This window comes from Grampus griseus, assembly GCF_964374135.1.
Source record: "Grampus griseus genome assembly, chromosome: 19".
Lineage (NCBI taxonomy): Eukaryota > Metazoa > Chordata > Mammalia > Artiodactyla > Delphinidae > Grampus > Grampus griseus.
The window spans coordinates 40,141,880-40,157,324 of NC_139013.1; the positions used below are offsets into that span (position 1 = coordinate 40,141,880).

Sequence of the window (15,445 nt, forward strand, 5' to 3'; positions counted from 1 at the left end):
TGTGGGCTCTCAGACTTTCCGGAGCCCCTTGGAGAGTGTGTTCAGGGGCTCCTCAAGGTGAAGGGCACCACGGGGTAGAACAGTTAGACCTCTCACCAGACAGGAAGGAGGGTGATAGGACACCTGGCATCCCAGCCGAACCACCTGGAGCAGGCTCAGCAGAAGTCCTAGCCACCCACCCTTTGGAGAGTGTCAGAGCCCGTGCCAGAGTGCTCCCAAGAGATGCAGGGACTCGGAGAAGTGCTGCATCTGCCCTCCTTCAGCAGAGTAAGTCAAGGGCCCGGGCATCTGAGCCCCACATGCTGGAAGCAGCTGCAGGAGAGGGCACCCATCAGGTGCCATGCATGGGTTGTTTACTCTCTGAGCCCCTGTCTTCTGAGTGCCTCCTGTATGCCCGGCACCAGGCACTGGTGAATAGCTAAGCATGGTCTAATGGGAACAATAAACTTGAAATTATTCGAATAGTTGCTTAGCACTGGTGGCTAAGAGAGGGAGTGTGAGCAAGTGTCCTTTAACCTGAGAACCTGAGGATTCAGCCAGGTGAAGACAATTTGTGCGGGCTGAGGCCCTGAGACAGACGGCTGTTTAGTGTGTGGCTGAGATGAGGCAGCCGTGGGTGCATGTAGCAGAGCAGGCTTTGTGCTGAGGAAAGAATGTACTAAAACGAGGCTGGCACAGGGTACTGCCAGGAGCCCCTGTGTGGCTTAGAGAGGTCATGCAGACATGAGAAGCACCCCTGAGAAGGGTCCTAATCCCTGCTGGGCTCCCAGGATCCCCCTGCCATCCCAGCAGATGGAGAAATCTAGTTGCCTTGAATTGTTTCCTTTCTCCTCATGGCTGAGAGGCTGAGGCTGAGGCTGATGCAGAGAATGCAGTGATTATTTTGGCCACTTTTTCAATTGGAAGGGAGGGCAGACCCTGTTTCTAAGGACTAGGAAGTGACTCAGTATGGGCATCCAGTGATGGGAGCTTAAGTCCGGCTCAAGATATGGTGGAAGGTTTGGGTCGTTCTCATTAAATCGCCCTGATGTTATGGTGGTCCTGGTGTAGGTTGGGTGGTCTTGACGGGGGCCACCTCCTTGAACCAGGCTTTGAGTCCAGGGCACCTTTGAAGTTTGCTCCTCAGGGAGGGGGTGGATCCTTCTCCTCCTATCACACTCCTTGTCACTCAGAGAGCAGCCTCTGCTCAGTGGCCTGGGTCAGCACTGGGTGGGAAGGGGAGGCCCGGAATGTTCTACGTGAGAGGAGCCGGGCAGTTCCTCTCTCTAGGGGGAGAGTGCAGGGCTACTGGACAGGTCTGAGTGCTGTGTAGGTGACATCATCGGGATGTTCAGGGCAATGTTGAGTGTGCTCGCTCTAATGCTTGTCCTTGGCTTCTAGCCCTGGCCCAGTGTGTCCAACCTGGCCAAGGACTTCATTGACCGCCTGCTGACGGTGGACCCCGGCGCCCGTATGACGGCACTGCAAGCCCTGAGGCATCCGTGGGTGGTGAGCATGGCTGCCTCTTCGTCTATGAAGAATCTGCACCGCTCCATCTCCCAGAACCTCCTCAAACGCGCCTCCTCGCGCTGCCAGAGCACCAAATCTGCCCAGTCCACGCGTTCCAGCCGCTCTACACGATCCAACAAGTCTCGCCGAGTGCGGGAGCGAGAGCTGCGGGAGCTCAACCTGCGCTACCAGCAGCAGTACAATGGCTGAGCTGGCAGGCTGGGGTGCTGACATGGCATGGCCCCAGCCTGGCCACACATTGCTGTGCCATCTGGGCCCACCGCCCTCTCTAGAGATAGGTCTGTATGGTCAGTGGTAGGTGAATGGCCCCAGCCCCTTCTCTGTGCCTTCAGCAGTCCCCATCTTCACCCTGGGCCTGAGTCTGGTGCGACAGAGTGGAGGGAGCCCTGGGGCATAAGAGCCCCCTGAACGGGGAGCCTGGTCTGGCACTAATGCTCCTTTTGGTGGACAACTGCTCTGGTACATATTGGGGGAAGGGCAGGACCTGGCCTTCAGTCTCCTCACCTCTTGGCTCTTCCCTAGACCAAAGGAGCATGCAGTGCCAGGTAGAGGGTGTCTTGTGGTCCCCAGGACTCTTTGGGACAGTTACTTCTGGAATCCCCCCTTTCCTCTACCAAGCCTTCCTGTCTGCCCTCCCCCCGCCCCACATTCCATGGCATCCTGATCCTCATGATTATGCTCCAGTGAGAGGCCCAGGTAGGCCCACAGCTTGTGCCTTGGCTGGACTCTCAGCCCCTGGCTAAGTCTAAACAGCTTCCCACCTCCCAGCCAAGATCTGTCTTCCTTCATGGTGCCCCTGGGGACCCCTCCCGGCCCCAGGACTTGCCAGGATCTCTGGTGGTAGGACCGTGGAATGGTCCTTGGCCCTCTGGACTGTGTGGCCATGTTGGTAGCAGGCTTGTTCCAGGCTTCAGCCTCTCTCTGACTATGAGAGTTCCTGCCCACCAGCCTACTGCACTCAGTGCCTTCTTTACAGAGCCTACTATCACCTCCCTCTCCCCCTTGGATGCCCATTCTATTCCCCAAGTGCCTCCTTCCCAACTGTGCGGGGTTAAAAGGAGCCCCACTGCTGCTACCTGGGGGATGGGGGCACCTGGGCCAAAGCAAAGGGCAGGGGCTTCCGAGGGAGAGCCCCATCAGGATTCCAGTGTCAGCCTGGGTTCCACCCTTGGTGTTGCCTCTCCCTTCAGGTGCTGCTGTTCCCTCCTCTGCAGCTGCATGAAGGAGCCATCTAGTGTCTGGCATGAGTATGGGCGGCCGAGGAATGAGCACCATGCTCTCCCTTTATCCTCCAAGAGGAAGTCGGAAGGAAGGAGCTGATTCATTGAGGGAGGGTCCCCGGGGTGCTCAACCCTATCCCCTTCTGCTGAGCTTTTGCGCAGCTCCCCCTGGAACTTAGCCATACTGTGTGACCTGCCTCTGAACCCTGAGTGCCTGGGGCACTGACCTTCTCACGGTGGCCTTGCTCAGTCCAGCCTGTCCCTGCTTCTTTTCACAGCATTACCCTTCCATTCTGGGCCCCGCTGAATCTCCGTCTGGAGGGAGCCCCTCTGAGAGGTGGGTGGAATTGGGTGGCTGCTTTCCCAGAGGTCTGAGCCAGACCATCCCGCGTCAGTCATGGTGCCTCCCCACCACCACAGACGGGGCTGGAACCCAAGCCCTGTCCCTCCACAGCTGCTTTCAGTGGGTGGGAAGGAGCCAGGGCCCAGCTTTAGCCTTAGCTGGACTGCAGGTCCCCTGCCAGCAGGGAGGGTTTGGCTCTTAGTTCCTCCCAGTGGGTTCCCTTGGGCTAGGACCTCTTCTTTTTGCATGTGCCACCTCCAGTGGGAAACCAAGCCAAAAGAGACCACTCTGGGCCAAGTCATTCGTGCCTTGTACACCCCCTCCTCCTGTCTCCAGTTCTCCTAGCACAAGGCAGTGGAAAGCCCAAGCCCCATGGCCTCAGAATTCCCCCTACTTCCCCAAGTGCCTCTGGGGATTTATTTCCTCTTTTGGCCAGGATGGGCCTGGTCCTGAAGGTAGGACGGAGGGAGTTTGGAGACTTGGGCCTTTATGCCATGGACTGTGGATGGAGAATGTGCAGTTATTTATTTTGTGTACTCAAGTTTGTAAATGTATCCTTCGTACTCAATAAACAGGCTGCCTTCCCCAGGGAAAGCTGCCCATTCATTCCAACAGCCCAGTCTCTTGCTGTGGACAAGAGGTTGCCCAGGAGGCGGTGGGGAGATGGGAAGAGCCCAACCTGGTCACGGCTAGTCTAGGAGGATCCTAACTCCTCAACACCTGCCGTGCCAGAAGACAAACTCCGCTTGGGGAATGGGGCCCCCAAGAGCCTCTCTTTTTTTTTTTTTTTTTTGCGGTCACAGGCCTCTCACTGTTGTGGTCTCTCCCGTTGCGGAGCACAGGCTCCGGACGTGCAGGCTCAGCGGCCATGGCTCACGGGCCCAGCAGCTCCGAGGCATGTGGGATCTTCCCGGACCGGGGCACGAACCCGCGTCCCCTGCATCGGCAGGCGGACTCTCAACCACTGTGCCACCAGGGAAGCCCTAGCCTCTGCTTTTCCCTGAACCAGGAAGACAGACAGGCATACACAAGAGGACAGAGCCTGGGGTCTTTATTGGACTGAGACGGGGAGAGGGCCTGTGGTGGGCTTGGTTGTAGGCTATGATTGATCCAGGTACTGAACTTGCTAACCTGAGTGTACGTGGCAGGCGCGCACACGTTGCAGTTATTGGCGCCTCAGGAGACAATACCAGTGAGCACTCACATGTCCCCCTTCTGGCAGACAAGCGGGCCTCCACATTCACCCTGATGGAAGGAGGGGAGAAGTCAGTGTGGAGGGTGGGAGTGCCACAGGACAGTGCAGAGGACAGGACAGGGTGCCAGTGCTCACCTGGCACAAGGAGGCCCCAAGGCCCCTGCACAGATCATAGAGTTGGTGATGCGTGAGCCCCAGTATTGCTGGCCACTGACTCACGGTGACCAGGGGCAGAATCACCTGCTGCAGGCGTGCAGGAGTCACACTGCCTGTGGGCCGGGAGTGGGTGGTTAGGTCCCAGATGACTTGTCCCCACCTTGCCCTCCCACCCAGAGTTTTGGCCCAAATTCCTACCCGCACCGCTGAGGCGGCCGCAGCCAGTGGTGACACGTGAGGCCTTCAGGCAGCACCTCATTTGAGGAAGCCAGGCAAACTGGTGAGATGTGTGTTGTGTACTGGGCTGGGGAGGCGAGCTTTAGTAGCATCAGATCGTTGTTCATGGTGGTGGGGTTCCAGAAAGGGTGCGTGATGGCCTGCAGAGCCAGGAAGGGGCCATGCAAGATGGGGATGGGCACAGGCCCCCAGTGTGATGGGTGCTGAGGGGACTAGGCCAGGGCATGCTCCAAATTCCTCACCCCCAGAGCCCACACACCTACACTGCCCACTCTTCCTTCCCCATCTGCAGCCCAGGCACTGACCCGCAAGATGGACAGAACCTGAAAAGGCTCAGCACTGGATGATAGGTCATACTCGCCCAGGATGACAAAGTGGCAGCCAGGGCTGCAGTGAGAGCGGGGTTGGGCAGCCACAAGGAGGGCAGAGTGACAAGAGAGAGGCCTCCAGGGCAAGGGGGTGGGGAGGTGGGGGCTGGGGGGGCTGCAGGTAGAAGGGAAGCACTCACACAACATTGCAGTGGGCAGCAGTGACCACCCAGGACTGACTGATGAGGGAACCACCGCAGAAGTGGAAGCTGTTGCTGTCCTGGGGTCAGGGGTCAGAAGTGGGGGTGGGCCCAGGCTACACCCAGGCATGAAACACCTGAAACCCTGCCCCACACCCAGGGTGCATGTACCTGCAAGGACACCTGCCAGGGCCACGAGCCCAGCACTGCATTCTCCCCATTGACAATCCTCTGGCTGAAGCTCAGCACCGGTCTGATGGCAGGAACGCCACAACCTGACCATTGGGCTGGTGAGGACCTGCTTCCCACATCCCAGCACACCTCTCCTCTCCTCCTCCTGGGTGCTCCCAGGCTGTGCCCCCCAGAGGGGTCCAAATCAAGAGGGCTCATCACTACCCATTCTCACCCTGAGCACCTCTGGGCCTCTATAGCTATCTCAGTTGCCCCCATCCAACCAGCCCCCAAGTTCTGTTCATTCTTCCTCATCGCTCTCCAACCTATGCCCCACCATTCCCCAACTCCACCCCACCCCCAATCCCAGGCCATTTTTCTCCCTGTCCCCAGGAATATTCCCGTCTCCTTCCTAGCCTCTTCACTCCCTCCAGACCTCAATGGTCCATACCCCACATGCAGCCAGAAGGCTCTTCCTAAACTACACGTCCAACCTTTGCTTCTCAGCTTCCTAAACCCTCCCCGGCTCTTGGGCCCAGCCCAAGCTCCTGTCCCATTTGTGAGACTGGCCCCTGACCCCCTCTTGCCCAGCCTTGCCACATCCTTTCTCCTTTGCCTACTCTGTCCACCTGCTTCCCTTCTAGCCAGCCTGGCCCCTGCCCTGAGCCCCTGAGCAGGAAGCCTGGGCTGCTGCTGGGAGCTGGGTTGCCCTAAGGCTGTTCAGTCAGGGCTGGGCCAGGCCCACTTACCCAAGGAGGAGCCAAGGAGGACCAGGGTAAGGATGAGGCTGAGCAGCAACACTGTGGCAGGCGTGAGGTTGAGAACTGGGCCTGGCTTTATGGTTCTCTTCATCCTTGAGCCAAAGTCCCAGGACTGAGGCCAGGCAGCTGTGGAGGTTCAGCTCCCTGCCATTATTCCTCCTTGCTCTAGGCAGGAGGAGGGTCTCTTTGGGTCAAGGTCCTCCACTCAGGCCTTGACTTACCAGACAGAGCCCAGGTGTGAGGCTCTCACCTCCTCCACCTCCCAAAGCCTGGCCCCTGACTGGATCCCTGAACCACCTCACATCCCAAATGTTGAGCACCAGGTACCAAGGACTTGTGGTTAGACTTAACGGTAACCACCTGGTGGCTGGGATCAGGGAAGTCTCGCAGGGCTATCAGGAGCACCAAACTCACAGAAGCCTGCTCAGCACCCAGGGGTGTTCCTGACTGGTAGAGGGAATGTCTACCTGCACCGGCTCTGCTGTGGAAGGGCCAGGGCCAGGACGGGGGTGCTGGCGGGTTGCAAATCCTAACATATCACCTCAGTGATTCCTCTTCAACTTGGAATGGGTGTCACGGTTTGCTCAGGGAGATGCTGACTCTTCCGCCACATGGTGTGTTTGGACCCAAACCTTCATCTATCTGGCTCCAAAGCCCACACTGTTCGTGATGAGATGATACACCTAAGAGGGGCCTTGTGCACAGGAGGGCAAGGTATGAGCCCTTGGTGACTGGCCGATCCTGGATGGAGATCAGGGGTGGAAGAATGACAGCCATCAAATCTCTGACAGCCTCCAGGCCTTGGGGCTCCCATGGACAAGCCCCTGGTGTCTACAGTCCATTCACTGTAGAGCCCCAAGGTGAGCCTGACCCAAGGGAGAGAAGACACCCCTGTGTGCAAAGTTGCAACAGGTAAGTTGGCTTGCCTTCTTCTAGGGGTGTGAGGGCTTTGGCTGATTCAAGAACACATCAGTCAAAAAAACGAGTTAATTGCTGACTAGAGGGAAGGATAGATACATGGTAAAGCAAATATAACAAAATACAAATTGTAAAGTCTGCAGTGGGTATATAGGTGTTCAACTTTTTTCCAGATTTTATGTTTTAAAATTTTCATAATAAAATACTGAGGGAAAAAGCATAAACGGGGACCCAGGGATGTCCAGCCTGGAGTAGACCCTCCCCAGGGGTTGGGCAGACTCTAACAGTTCCAAAGCTCCAGGGGAGCTCAGCCATTCTCTCCCAAGGCAGGATGCTCCCACTAGCAACCTGCACCTGGGCTGACACTCAGTGGGTGCTCAGCAAAAGTCTGCTGGATAAATGTGTCATATTATCTCTCCCCACATGAGCCCTGTGATCCCTGGCACCCAGAAAACTTGGAGTCAATCCCCTTAGTGACAGCCCAACATGTGCAAACAGAAGCTCAGCATCATGTTAGCACCTCAGGTATGCCTGGTCATCAGAGGGGTTTCACAGGTAAAGGCACTGTAGGGGTGAGGAGTGAGAACTTGCCCTTGGAATCAGGGAGCAGCTCCTCCACCAGCATTTTAGCCATCAGTGGGGATGGGGGCGGTCTGACTGAGAGCTGTGGGCTGTGTCCTTGGCCACTGATGAGCCAGGTAAAGGCTCTATGTGGGGGCAATACATAGGGCCTTTTGGGTTGTACAACAGCCCTCAGTGGACTAGAGGGCAAGAGCAAGGCATGGGAGTGGTAGGGGGAGCCTCTGTAGTGTGGAGAGTCAGGAGGGGGGCTTTCCACTTTGAGCCTGTGATACTTTCCAGGGCTGGGGTTCTGGAGGGGTAGATGCCTAAGGTGATGGGTGAAGTGCACCCCTTAGGCTAGGCACTGAAGCCATGGGAGGAAGTGGCCCCTGCAGGGATACCTTAGGTACAGAGCCCTGCTGGCTGCTTGTCCCCCTCCACCCAGGAAGGACACAGCCATCTGTCTAGGTATTTGTGTTTTCTGGGTTTATTCCTCCTTGTTCCAAGCTCTAAGCCTCAGCCTACTTCACTCCACATCCATGGCCTGCACAGTTTCCTCCAGCAGCTCCAGGGTCAGCGGCATCACTGTTTCCGACAGGACAGCTGTGGTCCCAGGGGCAAAGCGGTACTGGCTGGACCTGGGAAGGAGAAAGGATGACCTCATCAAGTGGCCTGTCTTCTCTTTGCAGCCCCCTATTTCCCTTGCTACCACCCCATCCTCCCCTGTGATTCCCCCATCTCCTATGCTCCTACCTCTCTATAGGCTCTGTGGGAGAGCTCAGTGTTCGCAGCAGCTTGGCGCTGGTCCCAGTGATCACACATGCATCCACACTGCCCCCAGAGCCCAAGTCACCCAGGATCCCTGCAGTGATGGCTTCCACCAGCAGCTCCTGCGCTGCCTCCAGCTGTAAAGATGTGTGTGTGTGTGTGTGAGTCCTGATGGACCCTTTAGTATCACCCTCAGGCTACAGCCTGGAGACTGTTAATCTTGAAGGCTGAACTATTTACCATTTTCTCACACCCAAACTCCTCTCTCTCCCTACATCCCCATCTCCACCCCAGGCTCCTCTACCCTGGTTTCAGTATCCCTCTTTCCAGAGACCCCAATGTTCCCACTGCCCCCATCTTCACAAACTTCTCTGAGTCACACCTGTGGCTCTGCTTCCAGTGGGCTATTCACCCACCCACAATCCCTGGCTCACTGCCTTTTTCTTTCTGGGCCATAAGCACCTATAAAGTGACATATGCCTTCTGCTTCCATCCACCCTAAACAAAATCCAGACTCCAGACCCCACCTGCTGTTCCCTTCTCCCTCAACACCAAATGGTCCTCTCTGAGGAGTTTTGACTTCTGGGACAGTCCAAGCTTTGGCACTGTTGGAATAGCACTTCACCCTCACTCCACTGGACCCTCAGTCTCCACTCAGTCGTCATCTCCGAGAAGCCTAGCTCTAGAGTAGGCCAGGGTACCTCTGCGTTTCCCCAGCTCCCGGGTGTACACTTCCCACCAATGCACGCGTAGTGTGTGTGGGGGGGAGATGTCGCTCACCGTCATGTTCGGCTGGAACCGGTCCTCCAGCACTGCCAGGGCCGCATCCTGGCCGGAGCCTGCAGGCAGGAAGGGCATCGGAGGTCAGCCGCGGCCTCCCAGTCGCGGGATAAACGTTGAGGTCCCACGGGCGGGGTTCGCGGGAAGGGGGCGGAAGCGCTCACCCTGGGCCGTGAAGGGCAGACGGCTGTAGGAGCCGTGGGGGTGCACGCAGTAGAGCTGCGGTCCGGTGAAGTCTACGCCGCCCACAATCAGCGAGGCGCCCACGTAGCCCCGGTACCTTTTCGCGGAGTGGGTGCGGTCAGTCGAACGCACAGGAATCTAGGTCCCGCCCCTCCTCGATAACACCCCTGCACCCGAGCCCCGCCCCTTCCCGTGGTCTGGCGCCCCGTGACCAACAGCGTTCCTTCCTGCCACTCTCTTAGCTCCTCTTAGGCCATCCTCTTCCGGTCTCTCGGACCTCGAGGCCCCGCCCTTTCTCCTGTCAAGCCTCCTCTCAGCCCTGCCCTCCCCGCAACTGCCCCTCCCCAGGATCATTTTAGCCCCGCCCCAGCACCGGAAGAGCGTCTGGCGCAAAGCGCGGGTGACCGTGGCCACGCGGGGCTCGCGGCCTGTGGACAGCGCGTGTAGCTCCATGTTAGACGCCGCCATCCGCGTGGTCATCTCTGCGTCCGCGGCAACTCCAGCCCCACAGCAGCTGAAGGCGAAGGGAGGGTTCGTGTGGGCGGGACTATGGATGTTCTGGGACCCGGGATGGGAACGAGGGGGCGGTTCTTGAGGGGGGAACTGGGCGGGGGAATGCTCACTAGATTTTAGGGGCGATGAAGTGGATCTTCTCGCAGCTCTGGTACGCCACGATCGAATCGTTAGTGGCCCGCGTATCCGCGCCCAGGATGACCCCGTCCTGGGGGGGAGGGGGAGGACCCATTGGTTCAGTGCCCACCTCCCATACCCGGCCGCTCCTCTGAGTGTTACAATCCCAACGCCCTACTCACTCGGAACACAAGGCCTGCGATGGTGGTTCCGGTCTTGCGTGCATGAGGGACACGGAGCCCCGGGAGGGAGCGTTCTAAGGCTGCGTTTCTGGAAACGGAGGGGAGAAACCCAGCTTTCAGTTCTTCTGGGACCGTCATCACATCCCCTAACTCCGTCCCGGTTACCCTCACCTTTCGGGTAAGCCTGGGAACCCAAATCGTTCCACACACGTACCTTCCCCCACCCTCGCCCCCAGGAATTTTAAAGACCCTGGGGCTCCCACTCCCGGAAGCCCCCACTGAGGGCGTAGGCAGCTGGGGAACCAACCATCCCCCCACTCACCTCTCGCAGTTTTCGAAGGAGAAGCCCTTTTGGGGTTCTGGCGCTGTCTTCTGCATCTCCGGGTGGGCAGGGGGTCAGAGGAGTGGGATCAACACGGAGGAAGGCCGAAGCCTTAACCTCTCTCGGGCTGCACTACTGAGCTTCCTCCTTTCGCTTTCACCTTCCCTCAGAGCATGCCAGCCCCTTTTTTCTGCATCTTCTCTTTCACTTTCACCTTCAGCTCTGGTCCTAGGCAGCTTGGGAAGGGGGAGATGCCCCTTGCCTGGCTCTCCATGCTGCTCCTGGGCCCTCTGTCTGAACAGAGGGACAGATCCCTCCTCTCTGGCCACTGTCCAGCCTGAGCCCCGAGCTCTGCCCACCCTGACCCCAACTCTAACCTCAGGTCCCAATGTCCTGAGGCTGTCACATTGACCAGGTCTCTGTTATTGTTAGTGGCCTTCTAACAGCATCAGTCATGGCTGCCATTTGTCATTCTCCCAACTCCTGCCTCTGTTTTGCTACCTTTGCCTTCTTCCTAAAACCTCAAACACGGAGGCTCAGTCCTCGGCCAAGGTGATGCTGATCCTTCCGTCTTCCATGTCTCGGATGCTGTCTTCCCTCTCTCAAGAGGGGCACCGTAGGTGTCCATCTGGTGGCTCGTAGGCATGCTGGGCTCTACCCATGGCTAAGCCTTATTTCACATCCCAAATGACCCATTATCCACTTCTTTCTCCTACTTACTGCTTGTTTCAGCTAGCATCCTCTCCCCTGGACACTGCACTGGCCTCTCTGGTTTCCCCACACTTCCTGCCCCTCACCCCCCACCCCCAGGCTACACTCTGCCCTGCAGAGAGGGGGCTCTTTTCTAGATTGGAGATCTGGTCACACCCTTTCCCTGGTTAAACCCTGTATCAGCTGCATGCTGCTCTTAGGTTGAAACCAGTCTTTACAGTTACCCTTCTCATTCCATCTGATCTCAGCACAGGCACCACCTCCTCTGGGAAGCCTTCCCTGACCCATAAGAATCACCACCTTGTTCCTCCCTAACCTTTTCTCTCAGATCACTTAGCTCCATTAATTAAATCTTCAATATTGAAATGACCTATTTAGTGGCTGTCACTCTCCTAGATGCTAAACTCTTGTGCTTCTGTCACCCACCTAGCACTCAAAAGTCTCTGTCTAGAGGTGGGGTCTCACCTGCCCTTTTGGGAGCTAGGAGGGGCAGCTCAGATCTTCTCCATCCTGTACCCTAGGCTCCACGTACCCCCATTCTACAGCTGTGTGTGCAGCTCCCTCCAGTCCCCATGCCCAGAGCAGAGGCAGGCACAGAGAGGCTGCTTAAATAGCTCAACCAGAAGAGTGGGAAGCTGTATATCTCAAGGTGCCCAATTCAATCCCAGGCTCTAGCAAAGCTCTTCTTGCCCTGTGCTCCACAAAGCAACAGGTCTGCAGATGAATGAATCCTGGTGTGAGGACCCTAGTGCCTTTCCCTGAACCCATAACACACGTCAGGGGTTATAGCAGCAAAGGAAGGTCTTTATTCAGGGGGCATGGGCCTTGGGCTGGCAGTTGGGGGTACGGCGGTGCTATTTCGGTAGGTACCCAGCAGGATGGCATTGATGTGCTCCAGTGTCTGGTTGCTGAAGACCATATTGAGGTGCTGTACCCCAGGCAGAGGCAGCAGGTGCACAGGCTGCTGTTGGAGGCCCTGCCACTGGGCACAGAGCTCGGTGCTGCGCGTGGCCACAGTGTCATCCCCGTCCTCATAGAGCACACCCACAGGGTCCGTGTAGGGGAAGCCATGGTCAAAGATGTAGGTGCTGGGTGTGGGCAGGCCCACGCCATACAGACAGTATACTTCCACTCCAGGTGCTGGGAGCCCTGCCAGCAGGTCACGTGACTGTAACCACATGTACCAGCCTTCCTCAAAGTGCAGGTCTGTAAAGAAGCGCTGCAAGTCACGGCTTGTGTAGTTGAAGGTGGGGGTGGAAATGAACACGTGGTCCTCGGGCCATGCCTGGCTGGAGGGAAACATCCAGGGGGACGCTGTTGTCATGCGCTGCTCCTCTTTCAGCTTGATGCTGGACATGATTGGGATGCCCTGGTTGTCACCTGTGGACACAGAGCAAGGTAGGGCAGGGAGCCAGTCCTGGCTACCCCCGGCCCACAACTTGCCCCTCAGCCCAAGCTCAGCTGGATGCTCAACTTTGTCTTGCCCACTCCAAACATCAACTCCAAGTCATGGACTAGAACCGGCCTGGCAGTCAGGAGGGGCTCCATGTGTACTTGTTAAGTGAGAAGCCCTAGTGGCACCTCTGTGAGGCAGAGCTCTAGAGCTTCAACAGGAGGGCAGGGAGGGGTTTCCTGTGTGTGTGAACAGTGGGGGATGGTGCTGGCAGTTCTCTCAGGCAAGTGTCTGTCGGCCCCTGTGGCCTGTGCTACACAGGGCTCAGAGCTGTGTTCTGGGAAGAATGAAATGAGACCAATCTCTGTTTGACACTCATTGATATAGTCTGGGGAGCGTTTCCTTCACTTAAGCTCCTAGGGGTAAGGCCACGTCTGGCTGTGCCCAGAATACAGTGGGTGCTCCGCAGGTGGTAGCTATGCCACTCCTTGGGGAAGGGCAAGAGGGGCTCCCGGGGTCTGGCCCTGGCTTAGGGCAGATCCCTGGGCAAAGGGGCTCCTGGGAGCAGAAGGCAGCCGAAGGCTGAGTGGGTAGGACCTGAGGCTACAAGGAACAGACCTCAGCAATGAGTCAGATTGCTGGGGTTAACTTCCTCTTTGTTTACTTCCCCTTTGTCATCGCTGAGACACTGTCGGGAGACACTCTAATGGTCCAGGCCAGGCCCACTGCTCTCAGAGGGCCAATGAAAGGGGCTGTGCCCCAGAGGTGGTAGACAACACCCCCAGCCTAGCACTGCGAGAAGAAACAGGAGTGAGGGCAGGCCCACGGTCAGCCTCATTCCACCCCCCACCCCTCCCCACGGGACACAAGTGATCAGAGGCCCTCTCACCTGAGGCCAAGATTATCATGGGCTTGATGGAGCCACCCCAGGGAGCCCCAAGAGAGATGAAACCATCGATGAAGCGGTCCTTCCAGGCCTGGGGCTGGCGCAGTAAGAAATAGAGCAAGTGCAGGCAGCCAAGGCTGTGCCCAATGAGGAAGACAGGCCTTCTGTAGGTAGCGTGCATTTCCTCCACTAGCCCAGCAAGCTTCAGGTAGTACTCCTCCTGCTGGCCTGCAGGGGGGGGTGGATGGGTCAGCACAGCTGGGACTAGGGGCCACCTGCCCTGCCCCAAGCCCCCTATGCACAGAGACACTCACTGGGCTCCAGCCGCCAGTCGTAGGGGGCGGCCCGCACCGTCTCATCCCGCACATACCCATTGTTGACCAGGTTCTGAACCAGTGTGTGCATGTAACCTGTGGGCGAGGCAGTGGCACTGGGGGTTCTGGCTGTGGCTCCTTCAAGCCCACCAAGCCTAGAGCCCCACACTTTCCTGCAACACACACACCTGCCAACTTGCTGTTGTCCAGATACTCAACAGAGTAGGTCTTGCCAAAGCCGGGAACACGGATCTGTACACCGGGGGCATTGGATACTCGCCCAGAGCTGCGGTTGTAGACAACCCTGGGGGCAGTGGGACAGTCAGCGGAGCGGCAACCAAGGAGTAGGGTGGGGGGCTAGGCCAGAGGGGATGGCACGAACCTGGTGTTATCGATCCAGCAGTCTACCCCAACGGGTAGGAACATATTGAGATCCAGCCAGATGGTGAAAAAGTCGTCTGTCTTGCGGTAGCACATCCAGTTCACCACATTTGGTTTATCCAGCTTGGCTTCCAGCTGATTCCCCAGGCAGCCAGGCACTGCAGGCACCAGCCTTCACTCTGGATCCCTCCCATTTCCCTGCAGTGGACCCCACCCCGGTCTCACCTCCCCGACACTACAGTGACCAGCCCCGCCCCTTCATCTCCCACACCCTCCACCCCCAGGGATGAAGGACAAGACCCTCTCTTTCTGATCACATCCCCTGCCCCGTCCCCGCAAAGCCCAGGCTCCCCTCGGTCAGGGAAGGTACAGGGGCCAAGGCCACTGACCCCTGCCCCCACCAAGCAAACATGTAGCGTGACTCTCCATCACTGCCAAAGTCCAAGGGGAGAACAAATAGTACAAGGGAGTGGGGCCGGGCCTAGGAGTAGGGGCAGGACCTGATGAGCCTCTCCTGCTCACCTGGGCTGGGCACCTTGTCCTTGCCGGGGTGGGGGCTGAGGAAGGAGTGGTGGGGCTTGGACCAGGGTCCGGTGGCTACAGCTGACCACAGCTTGTAATGCCCCGGCCAAGCCCTCAGGCACACCCACCCTCTACTCCACCCACCTCGGGGAGACAACTCCGAGACACGAGAACAGTGTGGTGCAAGAAGGGGTTGATTTCTCTGCAGGACAAGCCTTTGGCCCCTCCAGATGCTGAGGCAGGGATCAGGGCTAATGCAAGGGCAGAAGGGCCTCAGCAGGCTCTGCTACCAGGGGCTGGGGCCCAGGTTCCCCAAGGTCTGCCCTGGTGTATCAGGGGCCTGGTGGGGGCTTACCGAGGATGACGGGCCGTGTGTGGTTACTGAGCTCAGCCTTGGGCGTGGTGTGCGGGGGGAAGAGCACATTGAAGAGCCAGAAGGGGGCGGCGGGGGGAAGCAGCAGCCCCAGCAGCAGCAGGACCCACTGCCGCGGGGAGCCGGGCGGCCCCATTCCAGCCCTTGTGCCTAGTGCCCAGTGAAGCAGTCCCGGGCTCGCCTTATCTGGAGTCGGGGTGGGAGGGGCCCCAGGGTCAGTGGGAGGGACAGCCTGGCCAATGGGGGTGGCCAGAGATTTCCGGAAAGGGGCACAGCCTCAGGGAGCCGGCTCTGGGCCTGGGTTCAGTTCCGCCTCCTTCCCTTGGTGCCAGGGGAAACAGAGCCGGGGCAGCGGGAGGCCCAGAAGTACACAATGTTTTATTGAAAAAAGTCAGGCTTCAGCTGGCTGGTTCCATTCAGC

At 58.0% G+C, this 15,445-nt stretch overlaps 4 protein-coding genes across 6 annotated transcripts in view; 1 reads left to right on the forward strand and 3 right to left on the reverse strand.

The window, feature by feature from the left end:
- PSKH1 (protein serine kinase H1) overlaps positions 1–3,684 on the forward strand; it is a 35,042-nt gene extending 31,358 nt beyond the window's left edge. Inside the window, exon 3 of one of the 2 annotated variants that reach the window (XM_082676653.1) lies at positions 1,381–3,684. In XM_082676653.1, coding sequence (XP_082532779.1) covers positions 1,381–1,698 — 318 coding nt within the window. In that variant the 3' untranslated portion in view covers positions 1,699–3,684. The remainder of the gene's footprint in view (positions 1–1,380) is intronic. The other variant, XM_082676654.1, reaches the window with a different exon arrangement.
- CTRL (chymotrypsin like) lies at positions 1,838–6,191 on the reverse strand (the record flags this gene model as incomplete). Its single annotated transcript, XM_082677823.1, is given in 13 exon segments — positions 1,838–1,870; positions 4,150–4,248; positions 4,252–4,272; positions 4,276–4,317; positions 4,403–4,422; positions 4,425–4,473; positions 4,475–4,536; positions 4,622–4,653; positions 4,655–4,800; positions 4,966–5,047; positions 5,169–5,248; positions 5,340–5,443; positions 6,089–6,191. Coding segments are annotated over 13 exon segments (873 nt in total).
- Positions 6,192–8,048: 1,857 nt separating this feature from the next.
- Positions 8,049–10,573, reverse strand: PSMB10 (proteasome 20S subunit beta 10). Of its 2 annotated transcripts, XM_082676179.1 has the most exons (8): positions 10,445–10,573; positions 10,123–10,210; positions 9,934–10,031; positions 9,684–9,824; positions 9,292–9,407; positions 9,128–9,186; positions 8,333–8,484; positions 8,049–8,217 (listed from the first exon to the last, which is right to left on the reverse strand). In XM_082676179.1, the coding sequence occupies exons 1-8, from the start codon at positions 10,498–10,500 to the stop codon at positions 8,106–8,108; spliced, it is 822 nt and encodes a 273-aa protein (XP_082532305.1). In that variant the 5' UTR covers positions 10,501–10,573; the 3' UTR covers positions 8,049–8,105. The 2 variants fall into 2 exon arrangements, with proteins under 2 accessions (XP_082532305.1, XP_082532306.1); XM_082676180.1 differs by lacking the exon at positions 8,333–8,484.
- A 1,375-nt stretch (positions 10,574–11,948) lies between these two features.
- Positions 11,949–15,222, reverse strand: LCAT (lecithin-cholesterol acyltransferase). Its single transcript, XM_082677990.1, has 6 exons — positions 15,007–15,222; positions 14,131–14,287; positions 13,937–14,052; positions 13,749–13,844; positions 13,438–13,662; positions 11,949–12,535 (listed from the first exon to the last, which is right to left on the reverse strand). The coding sequence occupies exons 1-6, from the start codon at positions 15,158–15,160 to the stop codon at positions 11,961–11,963; spliced, it is 1,323 nt and encodes a 440-aa protein (XP_082534116.1). The 5' UTR covers positions 15,161–15,222; the 3' UTR covers positions 11,949–11,960.
- Between the last annotated feature and the right edge of the window lie 223 nt (positions 15,223–15,445).

What these genes read in the sequence shown, in the direction of transcription:
- PSMB10 (XM_082676179.1), bottom strand. Translation starts at nt 10,500, where the DNA reads ATGCAGAAGACAGCGCCAGAACCCCAAAAGGGCTTCTCCTTCGAAAAC. An exon ending in TCGCAGGCCTTGTGTTCCGA is followed by an intron (nt 10,032 to 10,122) that starts GTGAGTAGGGCG and finishes CCTCCCCCCCAG; the next exon opens with GACGGGGTCATCCTGGGCGC. An exon ending in TTCATCGCCCCTAAAATCTA is followed by an intron (nt 9,825 to 9,933) that starts GTGAGCATTCCC and finishes CTTCGCCTTCAG; the next exon opens with CTGCTGTGGGGCTGGAGTTG.
- LCAT (XM_082677990.1), bottom strand. Translation starts at nt 15,160, where the DNA reads ATGGGGCCGCCCGGCTCCCCGCGGCAGTGGGTCCTGCTGCTGCTGGGG. An exon ending in GGACAACAGCAAGTTGGCAG is followed by an intron (nt 13,845 to 13,936) that starts GTGTGTGTGTTG and finishes CCTCGCCCACAG; the next exon opens with GTTACATGCACACACTGGTT. An exon ending in CGACTGGCGGCTGGAGCCCA is followed by an intron (nt 13,663 to 13,748) that starts GTGAGTGTCTCT and finishes CCCCCCCTGCAG; the next exon opens with GCCAGCAGGAGGAGTACTAC.